Raw genomic sequence first — 18,096 nt, 5'->3', positions numbered from 1 at the left:
TTGTGCATGAATTTTGACAGGCAGCTTCCAATTCGAGGGCAAGTGAAAAACTGATCCCTTCGAAGCCCAAAGCAGCCCTGGAAAACCGGCTTATGTTCACCAGCCTCAGCTGAGGCATTCCAATTCCCATGTACTGTGGCTGCAGGCTAGTGGCCAGAAGGGACATGCTGATGCCCAGGCACGGCCGCTGCCCTTTGCGGAGGACAATTGGAGTAAATGTGTTTCAGCTGATGTAGCTAAGGCCCTCTGAGTTCAGACTGATTTGCTCCAGTTTCACGTTTTTCCTGACCTCAGACGTGTAATTGCCTTTGACCCGTCAAGACAAACCCTATGCAGACAAGCCTTTAGCTTTTCTGGATCTTTCGGGGGCCATTAACCATGGAGTTCACGTGAACACTTAAAAAACACTGGCCTTCCTAGGCACTCAACGTTAGCTACAAGTACTGAGCAGTAGGTATTTGGCAGGTTTAAGGTTTAAGGCTTGTGCTCTACTTCTAACCACTAAAGGGCCACTTCTGGACTCTTGCATGCCACCACCTCCCCGCCACGTTGTGCCTCAGACGGTGCGGTGGTCTCAGACACGTTCCGGTCCCAGCCTCAGCAAGCATCTCCCAAAGCTGGCCGCTGAGGGAGTCATCCCCAACGCGCTGAGTCTGTGCTGAGCCAGAAGGTTGTCTGACAGGGGAGCACGTGGCTGAAGAGATGCATGGACAGAGCGGGTTAGGGTAAAGACGACACCCCAAATTTCCCGAGCACAGGGCTTTGGGAAGAAATGTCCACAGGGGAGCGGAGCGGCAAGGGAATAAAGATTGGGCTGGGAAGACACCGGGAGGTCAGGGTGGCCATGAAGGTGGCATCACACCCAGAGACGACAGGAGGTGAGTGACGAGACGACCGGCCAGGCCAGGCTGGGGTGGCTGGAAGGTTTTATTTTCGGGCGTTACCGGTGAGGTGAACAGGTGGGCTCCAGAGCGAGAGAACTACTGCGAAGCAGCGGTTCCCGCAGCGCTCGCGGGGCGGTGGCGAGACGGAAGGGTGTTCACCCCTTGCGTTCCAGTATGTTGGCGTCCTAGACGTGCGCGGGGATAGCCTCACCAGGCCACCCTGGGGTTCAAAGCTCAGGGTCTCGTTCTAAGAAATGTGGAGACTTGTAAATGCTTAGCGTTTCTGGGGGGGGGGGAAAAAAACCACCACAAAACCACACAACCCAACCAAAAAAACCCAAAACACAGGTTGATAGTTTCCAACAAACAGCTACCACATCTATTGCCGCAATGGGGGACTCTGTGGCCGTTCCCCTCTTGGACAAACCTTAACCACCTAAGCCTGAGTCAAGGGATAATGTGCAGAGCTTCTGTGAGTGAGTCTGGTCCTTCTCCCACCCGAGAGTCCGCCGGGGAGGCGGAGGGAGCATGTGGAAATCTATTAGATCTGGCCGCTGCAGCAGATACAGGGGCCAGCAAAATTTATGCAGGTGTCATATGGATGTGGCTGTCTTTTCCTACTCTCCACTTGCTTTTTTTGTTTTTCTGACTGCCACGTGAGCGGCAGTGGGAAGTTACACCGACCGGCTCCATACTGACGGCTGAGCGACCTAACACAGGAACTACCTTTTGCAGTTGTTTTGTGTGTTTTCAATGTGCCTCATATTACCATCCCCATAAACAAGTGTCTTTTTTACTGGCACAGAAAGAAAAGAGTACAGAGCAAGAACTCTAATTGGATGCTCTGAACTAACAATTAATGCAGTAAAAGCACCATCCAAGAAAACAGAAATATCAAAGGAATGACCTCATACTGAAAAGAGGCTTTTTGTTGTTTTCTTTCTTTCTTTTTTTTTTTTTTTTTACTTTTTCATTTTGTTCTTCAATTGCTGTTACCGATTTTTGAAGTCTGATAGTTTCAGAGACACTTCAAAATAATCTTCGGTACATTTTAACACCATCAGAAAATATAAATCCTGATTTTTAATCTCACTTCTGCAGTTATAAATCCAGACTAACTCCACTAGAGTGAGCGAAGCTACACTTGAAGCAAAACGTGTGAGACAAGAATCAGGCTCATAATATCTCACCATGAAAAAGCTGGCTGCTTTTTCATTGTAGTTAGAAGAATGAAAGGACCAAGAAACAAAGAAACATCTACTGATTTTGGATGCCTTTGCCTTTTTACATTTTCATCTACAGTTGTTTTTAAGAGCCCTGATTTTCAGAGGGCAGGTGAAGAAAAATTTACTGGAAATCAGGCCTCTTTCAAGTGTCCCATGCGGGAAAATGAAGCATCCAAAACCACCAGCAATTTTGAAAATGCAGCTGTAGCATCTTCTTCCAAAACAGCTGCTCTGACAAAACTCCGGTGGGCCTCCACAGGAGTTTTACCTGGGTAAGCAGGGCAGGATCAGACCCATCACCTGTCATTACGTAGATGCACTGGAGGTACACTCTATGAGAAATTACACTTCCCTAAGAATTACAAAATAAAACTCCGGCCCTGCCTCCATTCCCAGCACCGAGAATTTCGTCACTGAATCCAGTGGGAACAGGGTCAGACTGAGAGAGAAGTTCATTTGTATTCTAAGGAAACAGAAAGCGATATCTCTCATCTACTGGAGTTCAGCAAGAAAACTTCATGTATAAACATTGGCAGAGTTACTGAAAGGCAAGTAATTAGATCAGTGACTCCATTTCAGTTGGTGTGACAGCTGCATCTTTTTTATGTCAAGTTAATTTCAACTGTAATTTGGGGAGATGAAGTACACATACAATACTGTAATCTGGAAGATTTATATAAGGCAAAATCATCATTCATACATTTTCTAGAAAGAATAATTAAGGTCCACTTTTGGTATCACCAATAAGCAGAAACGGCTGATGGGTTTTTCTGACACCGCAAACTAAACTGGAAAGTTACTACAAAACAAAACTATGCAAACTTTTTGGGAAAGACTTGTCTGAGTTTTAGCAAATTAAAACAGTAAAATTATCTAAGCCTTCCCCCCAAGAAATAAAAAATAGGATCTATAAAATAATGTTGAAATGTGATTATTCTTAAAAAAGAGAAGCAATATTTTTTAAGGCTCTCATATCTGGCTAGTGAAACTCAGACTCCCACAAAATCCTAGGAATCTGATCAAGCCTGCCAGATATCCAAACAAAAATGTAAAAAGTGTTTTCATTACATATATATAAAAAATATATATTAAAAAATCAAATAAATATGAAAACGTTTATTCCATTTCCCATTTCTCTCTCACTCTGCAACATTAAGGAAAAAATACCGCCCCCATCCCCCCAAAAAAAGCAAAAAATCTCCCAATCCCTCCCCAAACCCCAAATAGTACGTCTAATGGGAAAATAACCATGCATTCCTCTTCCTGAAGAACTAGAAAGCAAAGCAACCCAACCGCAAGGCAATGGAGGCATTCACTTCCAGTTCACAGTATTGCAGTTAGAAGTACAGTGAGGTCTAGGTAAGTGATGGAGCAGGAGCTGCCTGGAGCGGGGAAGGAGGAGGTGCTCACATGACAATACAGCAGTGACAGCGCTTTTTCTTTTGTGTACCTGGGGCGGCTTCCAAGGGCAGGCTCTCTTCCTTCCCCTCGGGAGAGGAGGGCTCTGTTGTGTCTGACAGGGGCCTGCCAGAGACCAGCTCAGCGGCATTTCCGTCCATGGTGGAGACGTCCGTCACTGTCTTCTCCCGCAATGACTTCTCGTCGTCTTCATCGATGAGGACCAGCTCCGCCTTGATGGTCTCATCGTAGCCCAGCACTTTCTTCGTCTCCTCTTCGTCATCGATGTTCTGGTAGCCCATAAATATCATTGTCACTGGCTGATCTGCGCTGGCCTCTGGGCCTTCGCCACGGCAAGGTTTGTCTTGGGGCCGAGGGTTCACAGCATGCCCTTTGTTGGGTTTGTGTACCATTTCCAGCTTTGCCTCCTTGAAGAGTATTTGCTCCTTCATATGGCTAAGGTTTCCATCAGCTACTGCATTTCTGTCTGACACCGTCATTGTTTCATACCCTCCTTTTACACTTGATTGTCCAGCTTTTTGCATAAGTTCATCTACGTCCTTTGAGATTAATTTATGTACTCCATTCTCTACCACTGTGCCACCAGAGTGAACCTCATAGACTACCTTGGTACCATCATCATAGACTTTGAATCCTCTTTGATGGGCCTCATCTAGGCCAACAGGTGAAGCAGAGACAATCTTGGTCTCTCCTGTCTGTTTGTCTTTCTCCACATTAATTTCCATGGTGCACAAAGCTTGAATGAAAACAAGAGAGGAAGTGCATGTTACAACAAAAAAAGCCAGTGAATGGTTAATTGCCAAACAGACAAAGAAAAATACGGTGCCCCTTCTCCTACCTCCTGCTTCTAAAGGGGCCAAGGGTTCTACGTTAGAAGTGGGACGCAATGCTGTGGACAGAGGTAGTTATTACACTACAGCTTTTTATGCAGCTGGAGGCTAGGCATACCTGCGGCAAACAGGACATAGTCTTCCAGCTCACGCCAGGTAGAGCTGCCTCTGATCAATTAGGAGTGCCAGAAGACTTGGGTTAGGTGTAATTTAGGCAAAGGTAGGTGACAGCATGCAGGTTGCCCTCAGCATTTCCATTTTGAACTTGCCTCAAAATTCAGAGAGAAACTCATCTCTGTGAACCTCTCTAATTTCTTTTCCTTCTCTGCCATCAAACTGCCTGTTAGCTGATAAGTTTTGTTTGCTGCAACACCCAGACTGTTTTATTATCAACACTTGCTTTTGCTTAACTCTTCCATCCGTAGCATTCAAAACATTTTAGAGAGGTGAAGAAACATTGTTTACCCCCGTTCTATAGGTGGGAAAACAAAATCACATAGGAATGGAATAATTTCTCTTGCAGATGCACGGCAGGGCAGGTGTCTCAGTTTCCACATTAAGGCATCGACAGTGACCTCTGCTTGTAGGTTAACAGAATGTATGCAATGGCCAAGAAGCGCTCCTTCGTTTATTTGAATTGGGCCCTAAGCACCATTGCCAAAGTTGAAGGAAAAAGTAATAATGAACTGATTTTCAAAGCATCATGAAACAACAGGTAAAAACATGCGTGTAAGGGATGCTGCTTTAGAATAGCAAAGAAGCTTTTATAGAAGTTAAGAAGGACGTGTAACAAGATGAAAATTGTAGAGACCACACAGTAGGAATAGACAGGCAGTCTACACCACTCTAACACCCACTTTGAGGCACAATGGCATCTCACTAGACAGCTTTTGAAAGGAAAATGTGCAAAGGTCTCAGAAGTTTTCCAGAAGTAGTCATCTGTTTAAGCATTCCTTGTATGCAGATGAAGACATTTTGGCTCCTGGACAGACATCCACAGGCACTTAGTTACAAATTACCACAGGCGGTGAAACTTAGGGTGACCATTTCCACCAATGAACCCCAATGGTATAATCGTGGTTTATCTTACCTGGGGACACCACAAACGGACGTGTTTGCTTTTTCTCCTGACTTATTTTAAGTGAGTACGGAATACCCTTGCCACAAGAAGCAATGTAGCTTGGCATGCTTTTATTTAAAAAATCATGAACATAAAAAAATACTCTTGCTTTAATAGATAAATTTAATAAAATTACTCTTGCCTCAGTCTTATTACTCACACACAGTAGAATTTTTTTTCTGTATCCTGAAAGCAAAGTATTTAATCAGCAACAGGAAGTTTACCATGACGTGCATCGTAACGCTCCCCCATAGCTCTACAGAGAAAATTCGTGTGTTGGTGAGTGGGTGCATGCTGGCCCCCGCGAGGCGGTCTCCTCCAGCCCCTGGGGGTGCAGTCTGGTAAATGGGCCCAGCCAAATGGGGGTCTGGCCACCCGCCTGCTGCCTGTGTCTGCTCAGACCTCGGTCAGCCCTGGCAGGGCTGGTCAGGTCAAGCGCAATGCTGCGCAAACACCTGCACGGAGCCGGAGGACGGAGGTGCCGGTGGGCAAAGGAGCACTGTTACCTCCGAGAGCAAAGCACTGCTGAAGGCTGGCGTGGGCTGCAGTAGCAGGGGCCTCCCCTCGGCCATCGCAAGATAGGAGAACGTCGCTAAGGGGAGGTTTACGGACTAGCTGTGTCCACGGCTGTCACGGCCCAGAGCACAGGATGCTCACTTTCACAAGGAAGTCGAGGTACCAGTTTTCCCATCTCCCTCCCTCCCCGTGCTGGAGTTTTCACGCCTGGCGATCCCGCAGCAGCCCCAGCAGCCAGGAGGAGGCTGTGGGGACGAGAGCCTGGCTCTGCTCCGAGGTGTGCGGCAGAAGAACGAGGGGCAGCTGGCACGCACTGAAATGGGAGGTTTAGGCTGGAAGTAAGGAAAAACACTGTCGCCCCAAGGCCAGTAGCAGTTAAGCTCTACTACTCTAAGGAGATTGCTCCAAGGAGCTGTGGCAGACTGCACCATGGTGCAGTTGAGAGAGTAGCTGGCATGGTTCACTTGCTCGGGACTGTCCCAGCCCAGGAGCTGGTGGTCAAGTGTCCTTCAAGTCTCATGCAAGTACCTCTGCCCTGAAGCCTTTAATCCAAACTTGTAAGGTGTAATGAAACAAAAAGACACAGGTACCACCACTACCAGTCTGGAATTTGCTTCCTTCTAGGTGCAGTTTCTTGGGAGGGGGGTGGTGAGGGGGAGGAGGAAAGGAAGAGGAATTGTGTTTATTGGCTTGGGTGAGTGGGCTCTGAACATCACTTGACCTTACCAGGGCTGTTCAGGCATATATTGTTCAATGACTGCAAACGTTAGAGGGGCAAAAGTAGGGGCTGGCTAGCCTATGGTGCAGATGCTAAAACTGACACACTGGCAGGTTTCCGAGTGGCATCTGGCTAACTGAAGCAAAGCTGAACTATGAGGGAGAAACAGCACATCCAGACAACCACCTCCGATGGGCAGAAGTTCCTGATTTGTCCTGAGCACCACAGCCCTGCTGAGATGGCACTGCTAGCCTACCGACTGGCCACCTGCTACCTTCGTGGTGAGAAGTAGCATCCTGAGCTCCCCTGAAGCTCCTGTGCTTCTCCTCTTCTTTGAAAAATAGAAATATTGTCTAGGGCATGACTTTCCAGTACAGGCTGTGAAGTAGTTGAGTGTTATGTTACTGGACATATTTTTAGAGGAGAAGAGGATGTCATCTGCCAGACCTTCCCTGTTTTGATGAACAAATTTCATTCAGTAGTGTGCATTAAAAGAAGGCTTGTATAATGGGCCTGAGTTCAGAAGCGGGTAATAGGGAAAACCTGATAGTTCAATCATGTGGACATGGCCATATTTAAGAAGAGTTGCAAGATACATCTTTTTACCTATGTTAATGGGGTACTGAGAAGTAATAATGTCCTACCTATTAGGAAAACTTTGGGCAACAAGTTCCAGCACTGCTTTTAAGACTCCATCCTGCTGGCTGATCTGATCTAGAAAGTTAACAGGTTTCTTTGTGTATTTTATCTTTAGCTAATTTGCTTAAGCATTTGCCACTGTCAACATTCTCTTTTCATTTCTTCTACCATGATTCCAGCAGCAGTGTTTTTAAGATATTGACGTAACATGTGGATTATGACCTGCCTGAGGGATGACATTAAAGCTCCTTGTGCAAGTAAATGCATAAACGTACACAAGTTTCTTAGAAAGCTGTTCACTAGTGAAATGCATTGCCATGGGAGAAGCTAATAGCAGAACCTGGCTTATCTGCCTGAATGCATAATATTTGTTCTCTGCAGCAAAACCTGACAGCCCATCTTGTCAAAGCAGCTGAAAATCAAACTAATGTTGATTTCTAAGATGTATTTATTTAATCAGAGCTTACTTACTGCAAAATGTGCTCTTTTAATATAATACAAAACTATCTGACAATAGAGTTGAAACTGAAGGCAGTACTTGAAGATGACAGCCTGCATTCACATGTACAAATTTTCTGCGCAAGCTTTCATTAGAGTGTAACATGATGCAGGGCTTCTGCCTGTGATGTGGTTTGAAGGGCTGTTCTTTAAAAAAAAAAAAAATCTTATTAGGCTTTGAGCTTGTTTTAAGGTGGGTGCTTACAGCCTACCCTTGAGCACATACACTAGTGCCTTTTCTTTAAACTATTGCACACACACCATACTATTATAAAGGACTACATGAACAAGGCTTCTGGGTCATTTGAAGAATGAAAGAAATTATTGTATTCTTGGTGTTGACAAAATGGCACAAAACACACAGGGAATAACTTGCTTTTAAGACAGATCAGGGTAAACACTGGTGGAAGGGAAGCTTTTGGAATGGCTTGCAACAGGACCTCTGAACAAAATGACATATTCCGTAGCTGTGTACAGTGTCTTAGCTGCAGACATTGGTTTGCTATGCTTGTTAACCCTGTCTTCAAGTAAGCCACCTTTCATTCCCACTCCTTGGGACACCCTTTAAGTAGCCACCAGCAACTTGGTCTTGAGATAGGAAATACATTGTTTAGAAAAGAAGGATCTTGAAAATAAGAAAAACATACAACTTTTAACAATCACGTTGTTACATTTAAGACACACACTCAGTCTGAAAAATAAGTGTTAGAAAATTCTTTGTTTGACTCCATGCACAAAACATGCTGTAATTCTCCCCATTTTTTCCCCAAGAAGAAAGAATGATATACAAATAAGCGTAAAACGACATAAAAGTTTGAAGCACGTATGGGCTCTCGTGAGAGTCTGTCTCATTCAACTTAATGGGCCTTGCATGGGTACACCAGAGGAGACAAAACCTTGGCCTAGATACCATGTATTTTTATCAGCCGACATGGGAAGAGATGAATGTTTCCATGTAAAAAATTTGGACGCATTTCCTATGCTACTTGTATGTAATTCAACTACATTGTTTTAAGAATACTCACTGCTGCTCAAAAAGCCTTGACTTACAAAATACAAATCAAGCGGCATTTCCTGGCATTTAAATGATATTGGGACACCAGACCCATTAAGGTAATACAAAAAAAAAAGGTTAAGGCTACTGGACTGGTATTATAATACTTTGCTCCTTGAGACTTACCAGCTACTCTGCTTGCTCCGTCCCGCCCAGGAACTGGCTCTGCTGTTCGTGAATAGAGGGTTGGGAGTTCAGGGATCTGGGAGTAAATGTAATTTACTGCATCTGGTGTCAGAGAACAGGAAACAGTTAGATTCGTGCTACGAGCCTCAGTGGCTTCATTGCTTAAACAGCAGAGTGTTGTCAGCCTCGACAATAGTCACTGGAGCTTTGTACTAGATAATTGGATCAAAGCAAACAAAGTGCAAAGTCACTGTCGTGTGATTGGCGTTCAATAGACTAGCTGAGGCAGGAGGGAATGGGTCCAGATGACTCAAACCTCATGTCAGTTGAACACATAAAATTATTTGTCAGGAGGTTCTGGATTTATCAAGTCCGTGACCTTTAAAACAGGGGGGAGAGAGGGAAGGTAAGGAACAAACCTAACGTGATACCCAGAATACATGACATTTCAAAAAGACATATAAAAGCCTAAAAATGCTAGTGTTGACTGAATGGGATGAAAGGCCAGCTCTTTTGCACTGGCTGTTTCCGGTATCACTGAACTGGCATTTGGCTTTTTGTTCTTAAAGCTGAAATATAGCTAATAATGAAATCACACACAGATACTGATAGGGTGCCCATTGTGACATGTAGTAGGTATTAAGCACCTGCCAGTTCTGCAGTGTCATCATTCATCAACAAACCCCGAAGTAGTAGAAAGCTACCTTAAAGGACTGATTTTCTTTACATTTGAGCTTATACAAGCTTATATAAGCTAAATATGTTCTTTGGAAGAGACACTAAAGAAATTTACAAATATTTCTGGGAGATGTTTTGGTGCTGGTTAAATATAACTAGATAGCATATATCATTCTGCTAGGATTCAGTAGCTAAGCAAAAGCAGAGCTCAGACCAGAGGTGCAAACAACTGACCTACAGTTCAGGTGCCAAACCAAAACAGGTGAAAAAAAAAAAAAAAAAAATCACATTCTTTCCTATCAACTGGAAATGTTTTCAGTTTTGTATGGAAATGGTTAAATTTCTGTCCAAACGTAAGATCCTCTCTGATGTGAAACAGAGCATTGTTTTTACCTCCAAGGGTACTTTGCTGGTTATAATTTAAGTTGTTGAGCCCTCAGTATGGCCTGGTCCATGTGTCAGGGTAGGAGGCAGCACCTGCTTTCTGTGGTGCCTCTTGTTGTTACAAGCAGGTGAGACAGGAAGACCAGCACAGACCATAAAAGTCAACTGGTGAAAGCAGAGAGAAGATGAAGTGTCCTGCTGTAGGCAGTTTGACTGCATCTAGTGATAACACCCATCCCAGAAAAGAAGATGCACCTGGTGGCATCCTCAGCAAAGACATGATGTGCCGCCTCTAAAAACAAAGTCTGCGCCTTTGGCAGCAAAATTGGGCCCAATATTAACGAAATGGTTTTAGCACCTCAACAGCCTGCAGTGGCCACCAGTGCTGCTGGCTGCAGGAACATAGTAATCACGGTCCCCAAGAAGACACTCCATCCCTCCATGGATCAACGTAGGTAAGGAGGTCCCCTTTCCCCCTTCCTGCGTCAGACAAGGATAGCACAGAGGCACAGTGCAAATTCATTCCAGAAGGCCAGGAAGTTAGTATGTAAGTTCAGTTTGTAACAGATGATTTTGAAAAAAAACCACACCAAAACCCCCAAAAAACCTCAGCCAGAGACATATTATTTTATTTCATTCTTCACTGGACAAACGGCAGTCTTGGCAAATGGGCTGTTATATTTTCAATGCATACTGTTTCTTCAAAGTTTTTTATTTTTAGCAGTAGGGCCTACGAGAAATAATTGTTTAGGACACAGATGACTGAGCAATGGCCAGCAACAGCTGCTTTCTTTTGCAGGGTTTCTTGCCTCTGATGAGAAATTGGTACAATTCTTGGTGGTGTTATTCTGGGAAATATCACCAGCAAATAAGCAGGCCATTATTGAAAACTGAAGTAATTTCTCAGAAGAAAGAAGTGGGAACTGTGTTTCTGGGCCAGAAAAAGAAGGTACTGTGTGTTCTGGAAATGGCAGAAATTTAGTAATTAATCACCCCGTAGAGCGTACTGTACTAGAACAGTTGTTTCAGTACACACTCAACCAGACACTTGAGTGACAGACCTATCTGTCCACACATGGGTGTAATCAGTGCAGACTTGGGCTGCTTCACCAATCATCCTTACCAGTCCTTGGGAATAAACAGGCATGGTTAGGGTGCAGTTCTCACCCCAGGGCTCTGCAGGAGGCAAAATCCTTTACAAGTGTCTGTTTTTCCCTAGTGCCTCTACAGGAACTGAGCTGACCGTCCTGGCAGTTAGCATCGCTGGTGTCTAGTAGTAAGCAAGATCAGTTGTACAGCCTGATGGTGAAACTCTCACTTTGATGCTGTAAGTGTCTGTAGACCTTAGTAAGCTGGGGTTTTTTTTGCCTCCTGCGTTAGGAAACAATACTTTGTTAAGTGTTAAGTGTTGTTAATATTGACTCAGTTTAGAAACTTCTCTAGATGTTACTTAGAATAAAATATTAAAAAAATAGCTTCACGGCTCCTGATAATCTCTCATTATTGTCTTGAGAAGGGAACACTGTGGTGGGAGTAGGATTCTCGTGTACTTTCTTCTGAAGCAAGTGGTGGTGCTACAAGTCAGAAATGGGGTATTTGACTAGATGAAGCTGGCGCTTGATTGATTCTGCCAGTTCTTGCCTCATCCCCCCTCAAACAAAACGACCATGCTCATTTCCCTTTATCTCACTGGCAACGAGGTCTGTTCCACTTAGCACCTTTAAAAAGGATATGAGAGATCAATTTTACAAGAAGCGGATGAGACGCAAAATAGCATTTCGTTTGCATGAGAAGTAAGACAGAACATAAATTAAAGCATTTGAACTGACTGCATTCAATATAATAATTTCAACCTTTGATGAGTTATTAATATCTAAGGATGCCATAAAACTTGTCCTGTGGCTTTTTGTACTGTGTTTTAGAACTATGGCACTATTCCGTATTACCAGACACACAAGTGCTTGGGAAAACATATGGGGCCAGAAAATCCTTCAAGGGTGCTTACACAAAACTAAACCTTCAGAACTGCTCAGAATAGCTCCCACACAGAGGCTTGTGGGCAAATATCAGACGAGCTCATTTTCCAAGGGTGGGATTATCTTTAAAAAGTCTGACTACCGCTAAATTTATTGGTAGGTCTTCTGCAAATAACCAAGCTGGGGGGTAGGGTTCACAGCTGACACCTGTATATCCATAAGCAACAAGGTGGATGAGCGCACCTACCAGAGCAGGAGGGAATGCTCCCCAGCCCTTTCCAAAGGCAAGAACCCTAAGTTCAGCCACCTCAAGTGCATGTATACCACTGTATGTAATATGGGCAACAAGCAGGAGGGACTAGAGCTCTGTGCCCAGTCTGAGAGATGTCACAGGAATCACAGAACCTTCGTGGGAAAACTCACGTGACGGGAACACCACAATGGATGGCTACAAACACTTTCAGAAAGACAGGAAGGAAAGAAGAGGAGGTGGAGTTGCACTTTATGTGAAAGAAAAATCGGAATGTACAGAGGAGAGCTCTGCAGACCATGACAGTTCTATTGAATGAATGCCTTTGGATCAAGACTAGAGGGATCATCACCAAGGAGGATGTTATGTTAAGTATCTGTTACTGACCTCCCACTCAGGATTACAAAGCTGACAAAACCTTACTTATGTCTGCTCAAGGAAATCTCGGGCCAACAGAACCTGGTCCTCATGGGTGGCTTAAATTACCCAGATATTTGTTGGAAAAAAAAAATTGGTGCACAAGCTGTCCATCAGGTTCCTGGAACACATTGAGGACTGCTTCTTCCTACAGATGCTGGACATGGCAACTTGGAGCAGCACATGGCTAGATTTATTGCTTGCAAACTGAGACTTACTTGACAACATAACTACCAATGGTAGTCTTGGATACAGCACTCCACCACTGTGGAGTTTAAGATCCTGCTGAGTACACTGAAGACGAGTAGTAGGACAAAGACCCCAAATTTTAGAAGAACCAACTTCAGTATGCTCAGAGCCCAGCTGAGAGGGATTCCATGGGAAGCATCCCTGGAGGGCAAAGGAGCTTGTGAGTGCTAGGAGTTATTCAAGAGTGCCTGCTGAAAGAACAAGAATAGTCCATACTCTACAAAGGGAAAAGAACACTGAACAAAAGACCACCCTGACTTAAAAATGAGGTGTAATTAAAAGCAAAAAAGCACAGTGGCTGTGGAGAGGCAGCCAAATAGCCATTGAGGACTACAAGAACCTTCCTAGGGTGTGCAGAGTTGGAATCAGGAAGGCTAAGGCTCAGCTAGAGCCGAAATTGGCCAAAGATGTCAAGTACACCAAGAAAGGGTTCTTCAGATTTATGCTCACTAAGCAGAAGCACAGGGAAGACATAGGCCCGTTACTAAACACGGCAGGGAAACTAGTCACTAACAATGCTGACAAGGCAGATGTTCTCAATACCTTCTTTGTCTCTGTCCTTACTGGCATAGCTGGACCCCAGATGACAAGATCAAGTAGCTATGACAACCCATGTGTTGACCCGCCAGTAATGGAGGAAGGGCTGGTCTGTGATCCCTTGGAAGGGCTCAACCCACATAAACCCATGGCTCTGGTTGGAAGCCACCCCAGGTTAAGAGAAGTGGCTAACATTGTTGCAAGGTGACTGCCTGTAGTATCTGAAAGTCATGGAGATCAGGGGATGTCCCTGATGACTGGAAAAGGGAAAATGTCATACCCATCTATAGGAAGGGACCAAAACAGTACCCAGAAAACTAGAGGTCCATTGGTCTTACTTCATTCCCTGGGAAAGTGACGGAACAAGTCCTCCTAAAAACTACTACAAACCAAATGAAGCAGATGATTGGGAAAAGCCAGCATGGATTTACCAAGGGCAAATCATGACAGACTAACCTGATCATCTTCTATAACAAAATAATGTCATCTATTGACATGGGGAGAGCAGTGGATGCTTACTTGGAAAAGTGTTTGACACTGTTTTGCACAGCCTTCTCCTGGACAAGCTGGCAAGATACAGATTGGATGAGCAGTCTGTGAGATGGGTAGGAAATTGGCTAACAGGCTGCACTCAAAGGGTGGTGATCAATGTTTTTTACTAAGGTTAGCAGCCTGTCACATCAGGTGTCCAGAGCTGCTGTAATTGTGCCAGCCATAAATGCAGACCAAATTAAAAAGTTACTTAAAACCCTACAACTGAAAAACAATTGCTGATGAGTTTTTAAAGGATACGTGGAAAGCACTCTACAAAGATCTGCACTTGACTGCTCTGAGGACATGCTCATTTTGCTGTTGGGCTGCACAGCTGATCAAGATCAGAGGAAAGAAAACCAGAAGAGTCTCTAAGCCGTGTGCTGGGAACTAAACAAGCCAGGCCAGGTTTCCAGAGCAACATCTTTGCAAAATATATGCTAATACATACCAAATTTAAACAGAGGTTTGTGCAAACTATAGTTACTGCAATTGTGGCTTCTGTATGTTGGCTGAAGTAGCAGCACATGGTTTGCATACAGATGGCCAAAAACTGCAGGGGAAAAATTCACCCCTGAGGCAAATTCAGCAGTCAAGGGAGTTATATTAGATCTCAATGTCACTTTTATTTTATGTATACATTGAGCCATAAACATCCGCACACACAGAGCTCTCTCCTTTCCATTTGTTTGTGATGTGCATGCAGCACAGCACTACAGCGTGTCTGGTTTTGACTGCAGACCTGAGCAGCAACAAATGATGTCCTTCCTAGCACCATCTCAGGCCTCATTTAATGAAGAGATTGTCAGTGACAAGCCACCAAGGAGCTGGCAGAAGCATGACTGCAGGTGACAAGGCCAGCCTCAGCGTTTCTGCTCTGCTTTCTCTCGCACGGTGTTATATGAAGGCAAAGTGTGCTCATACCTTGGAAAATGTGGGATTTGTGTTTATCATGCCTGGATGGCTTCAAGCTCAGAAATGCTCAATGCCAAACACAGGTGTTTTCTGGGAGGGGTGGGAAAGAGACAGTCACTTGATCGGCCACTGGTGCTCACCACCACTTCTCCCCTTATCTCGCAGCCTTTGCCTGGATCCCTCTGGGCTCTGAGCTCCCTGTACACACTCAGAAGCTGTCACCACCATATACATGGCACAAAAACATGTACAGGGACACAATGGCGAGATAAATCACTTTCTGCACCCTTACTGCATTTAGAATAAAGGGAGGGATGGACACAGAGCAAACTAACGTTGAGATTTATGCACTCAAACTCTTTCAGGATGTGGCAAAAGAAATTGCCCTGATGGGGAAATTGAAATTGACCTGTTTGGTCAGTGCGATTGTGTCTGTTTTACACAGCCTTCCTGTATTATCCAATGGCTCCTACCGTTTTCCTCTGCAGCATGTCTTACAGGTGGTTGCCAGACAGGTGGCTGATCTGCTGCAGTAAAGCAAGTCCAACATGTTTTTGAAGGAAGGAAAAATCTAAGGTACGGAAGTGCTCTCGGCTAGCTATGTATGTGTTTCCTTCCTGCTCTGATCAGCCACCTTCACAGCAGGTCGGAAAGCAGAAAACAGAGGACCCGCTCGGCCTTCACGTGTGGAGGTGTGCGGTCACCTCGTTCCCGCAGTGGCAGGGCTAACAGGACAGCCTGCAGCCTTGGTCATCCCCAGACCAGCCGCGCATGGCACTGCTTAGAGGATGACCCAGGCCTGCCTCAGCCCATGAGGACCAGCTGCTGAGAGCAAGAGACAAGGTACATAAAGCAAGTGGTCTGGAAGAGAAGAGGTACCGGCTAACTTAGCTGTATCCCCTGCTCCCTCTGCCTGCACATTTATTCCAGAAGGCACTCTCTTCTCTTTGGCATAATTTTGCAATTTTCTGTTAGCCTTCGGAAACCACGAGCTGTCCTTGCTTCTGTCTCAGTCTGGGAGGATCCACTGAAAGCAGGCAAAATCTGGAGAGCAGTGAGGCTCCTCTTGAACCCAATGAAATAGTACATTGCTACAAGAAAATATCTTTGGGGAAACTAGTGCTTCATATTTGCTAGCTGGGGCTTCCTTTGGTTCTCGTTTTATCAAAACACGGATGAAGTGGCAGACCGCATCTTGCAGGAGTCATAAAAGCTCCTGCACGCTTTGGATGCTAATTCCTGTAGGCACCATTCCTCTTTTGGAAACTTACCAACAACCGTAGTGAAACTCTGCATAGGTACAAAATATTTGCCATTCTGGATCTTTATGCACTTTGTGGTAGTCGATTTCAAATGCTCCAGGAGGGAGGAAGAGTTATTTCTTACCATGGAGCATCCTATCTGGGAGTTTTTTTTTTTTTTTTTTGACAACTGTATTTGATGTAAAATTTGAAGTATATTGCTAACAGAATTGAAAGTTTCTGAACTAGATCTTTAAGAAGAAAACCCTCTTACTAACTCATATGAATCTCCTCAAAAAGAGTGTCCCCAAAACAGCTCCACGTCAGCTCATATACTACTTATTAACCTTCCATTGTGTCCCAGTGCTTTAATGTTAGGATCATCCTACATATTCCTCATCTGTACTCACAATACAGTGGGGCATGGCTTTGTCAGCAGCTGGAGGAGATAGTCGTGACCTCAGTATTTTGCATGTTGTCAGTTCAAAGGTATGTACTGAGAAGGACTGTCTGGAGCACAGACTTCTCCGCGGATGGATCAGCGTGATATCCTTCCTGGGTCCTAAGGGTCCTGGAGAGGCCCTACAAGGGTCTCTCTAGCTTCCTGGGAACCAACCACATTATTTTCTCACTCAGATACCTAAATTTATAGCTCAGTATTTAGACTGATCATACATAGTGTGACACTGAGTTCATAAACTAGGAATTACTACATCTCCATCCACCCATGCGAGGTTTTCCTCATCACGCAACGAGTATCATTCATCAGTGAAGTCATCTAATTTTAATAGTTTTTTTCTGTATGTTAGGAATAGTCCTTATTGCATTTAACTGTTTATGAACTGTTTATGAACAGAGTGTATACAATGGAGAAGACTGACCACAGAGACGTGAAAAGGAGTCTGCGGTGCAGGGGTATCATGTGTTGAAAGGGGTCAATAACACACAAGTTGTATGATGTCTGTTTTAAGCCATCTGTGCTGTTCTTTCCCCTTGTGTGTACAGAAGAAGACATGGAGCTCTGCCAAAGGAAAACTGTTTCACCTCAGTTTTGATGTTTGTGCTTGCACTATAGCAATACCAAAGAAAAAGGTAATGGCTTTAGCAATAAATCGGAAACTTACAATGAAGAGAAGAACGCCCACTCCGTAAACCTTTGCAACAAAGCTATAGTAACAACAACTCTTTTTAAACCCAAAGCTATAAAATAATAAAAAGGCACTTACCACCATCCTGGTGTGAGAAACTCTGTGAAGAGAAAAAATAAGATGTTTGGTTAAACCTTTTATATTTTGGGTATTATTTACATGAAGTTACTTGTAATTTTTAAATGGGTAACTGGGGATGTGGCTTCTGGGGTTTAGGTGCTACTAGGGGTTGAGGTGAGGGACATGGTGTAACTGAAGGGAGAACACTGCGGTTTGTCGCAGCCTGTAACGTTCTGAAGTGGTGAATGCCACCATCCCTGGATGCCACTGGCAGCAGGGAAGTCTGAGATGCCTTCCAGGATCCTACTGACATCCTTCAGTGGGGCCAAACGCCCACATGCTTTCCTTGCAGATAAGCTAGGGAGACAGTCTTTGAAATCCCTCTGCAAAAAAACCTGGAGTGGGAAGGGGAAATCCAAATAACCCAACCAAAATAGATCTGATGCCTCTATATCTTTTCTAGTCTTGTTCATCCTGGTTTGAACTAAATGCACTGCAACTGTCCTCAATCTTCCCAGAAGTGTACGGATTATAACTGACGCTTTCAAATGGTGCTGAGTCTACCTTGGTTTCAATCTGTGCCTTTTTTTTTTTTTTTTTAAAATACCTTTTGTAAGTTGTCGAAGGATTTCTCAGTCTCCTTTAGTTTCTCCAAAATGATTTGTTCTTTGGCAGATATT

At 44.3% G+C, this 18,096-nt stretch overlaps 1 protein-coding gene across 1 annotated transcript; it reads right to left on the bottom strand.

Annotated features, from left to right (window-relative positions):
- Window positions 1-3,516: 3,516 nt before the first annotated feature.
- PALM2 (paralemmin 2) lies at window positions 3,517-18,092 on the bottom strand (the record flags this gene model as incomplete). The annotated part of the gene is made up of 4 exons (XM_010286128.1): window positions 3,517-4,265; window positions 9,031-9,132; window positions 17,435-17,456; window positions 18,024-18,092. Coding segments are annotated over 4 exons (942 nt in total), but the record flags the coding sequence as incomplete, so codon positions are not given.
- Window positions 18,093-18,096: the final 4 nt, after the last annotated feature.

This window comes from Phaethon lepturus, unplaced genomic scaffold, assembly GCF_000687285.1.
Source record: "Phaethon lepturus isolate BGI_N335 unplaced genomic scaffold, ASM68728v1 scaffold42794, whole genome shotgun sequence".
Taxonomy (NCBI): Eukaryota; Metazoa; Chordata; class Aves; order Phaethontiformes; family Phaethontidae; genus Phaethon; species Phaethon lepturus.
This window is presented reverse-complemented; position numbering and strand designations above follow the sequence as displayed.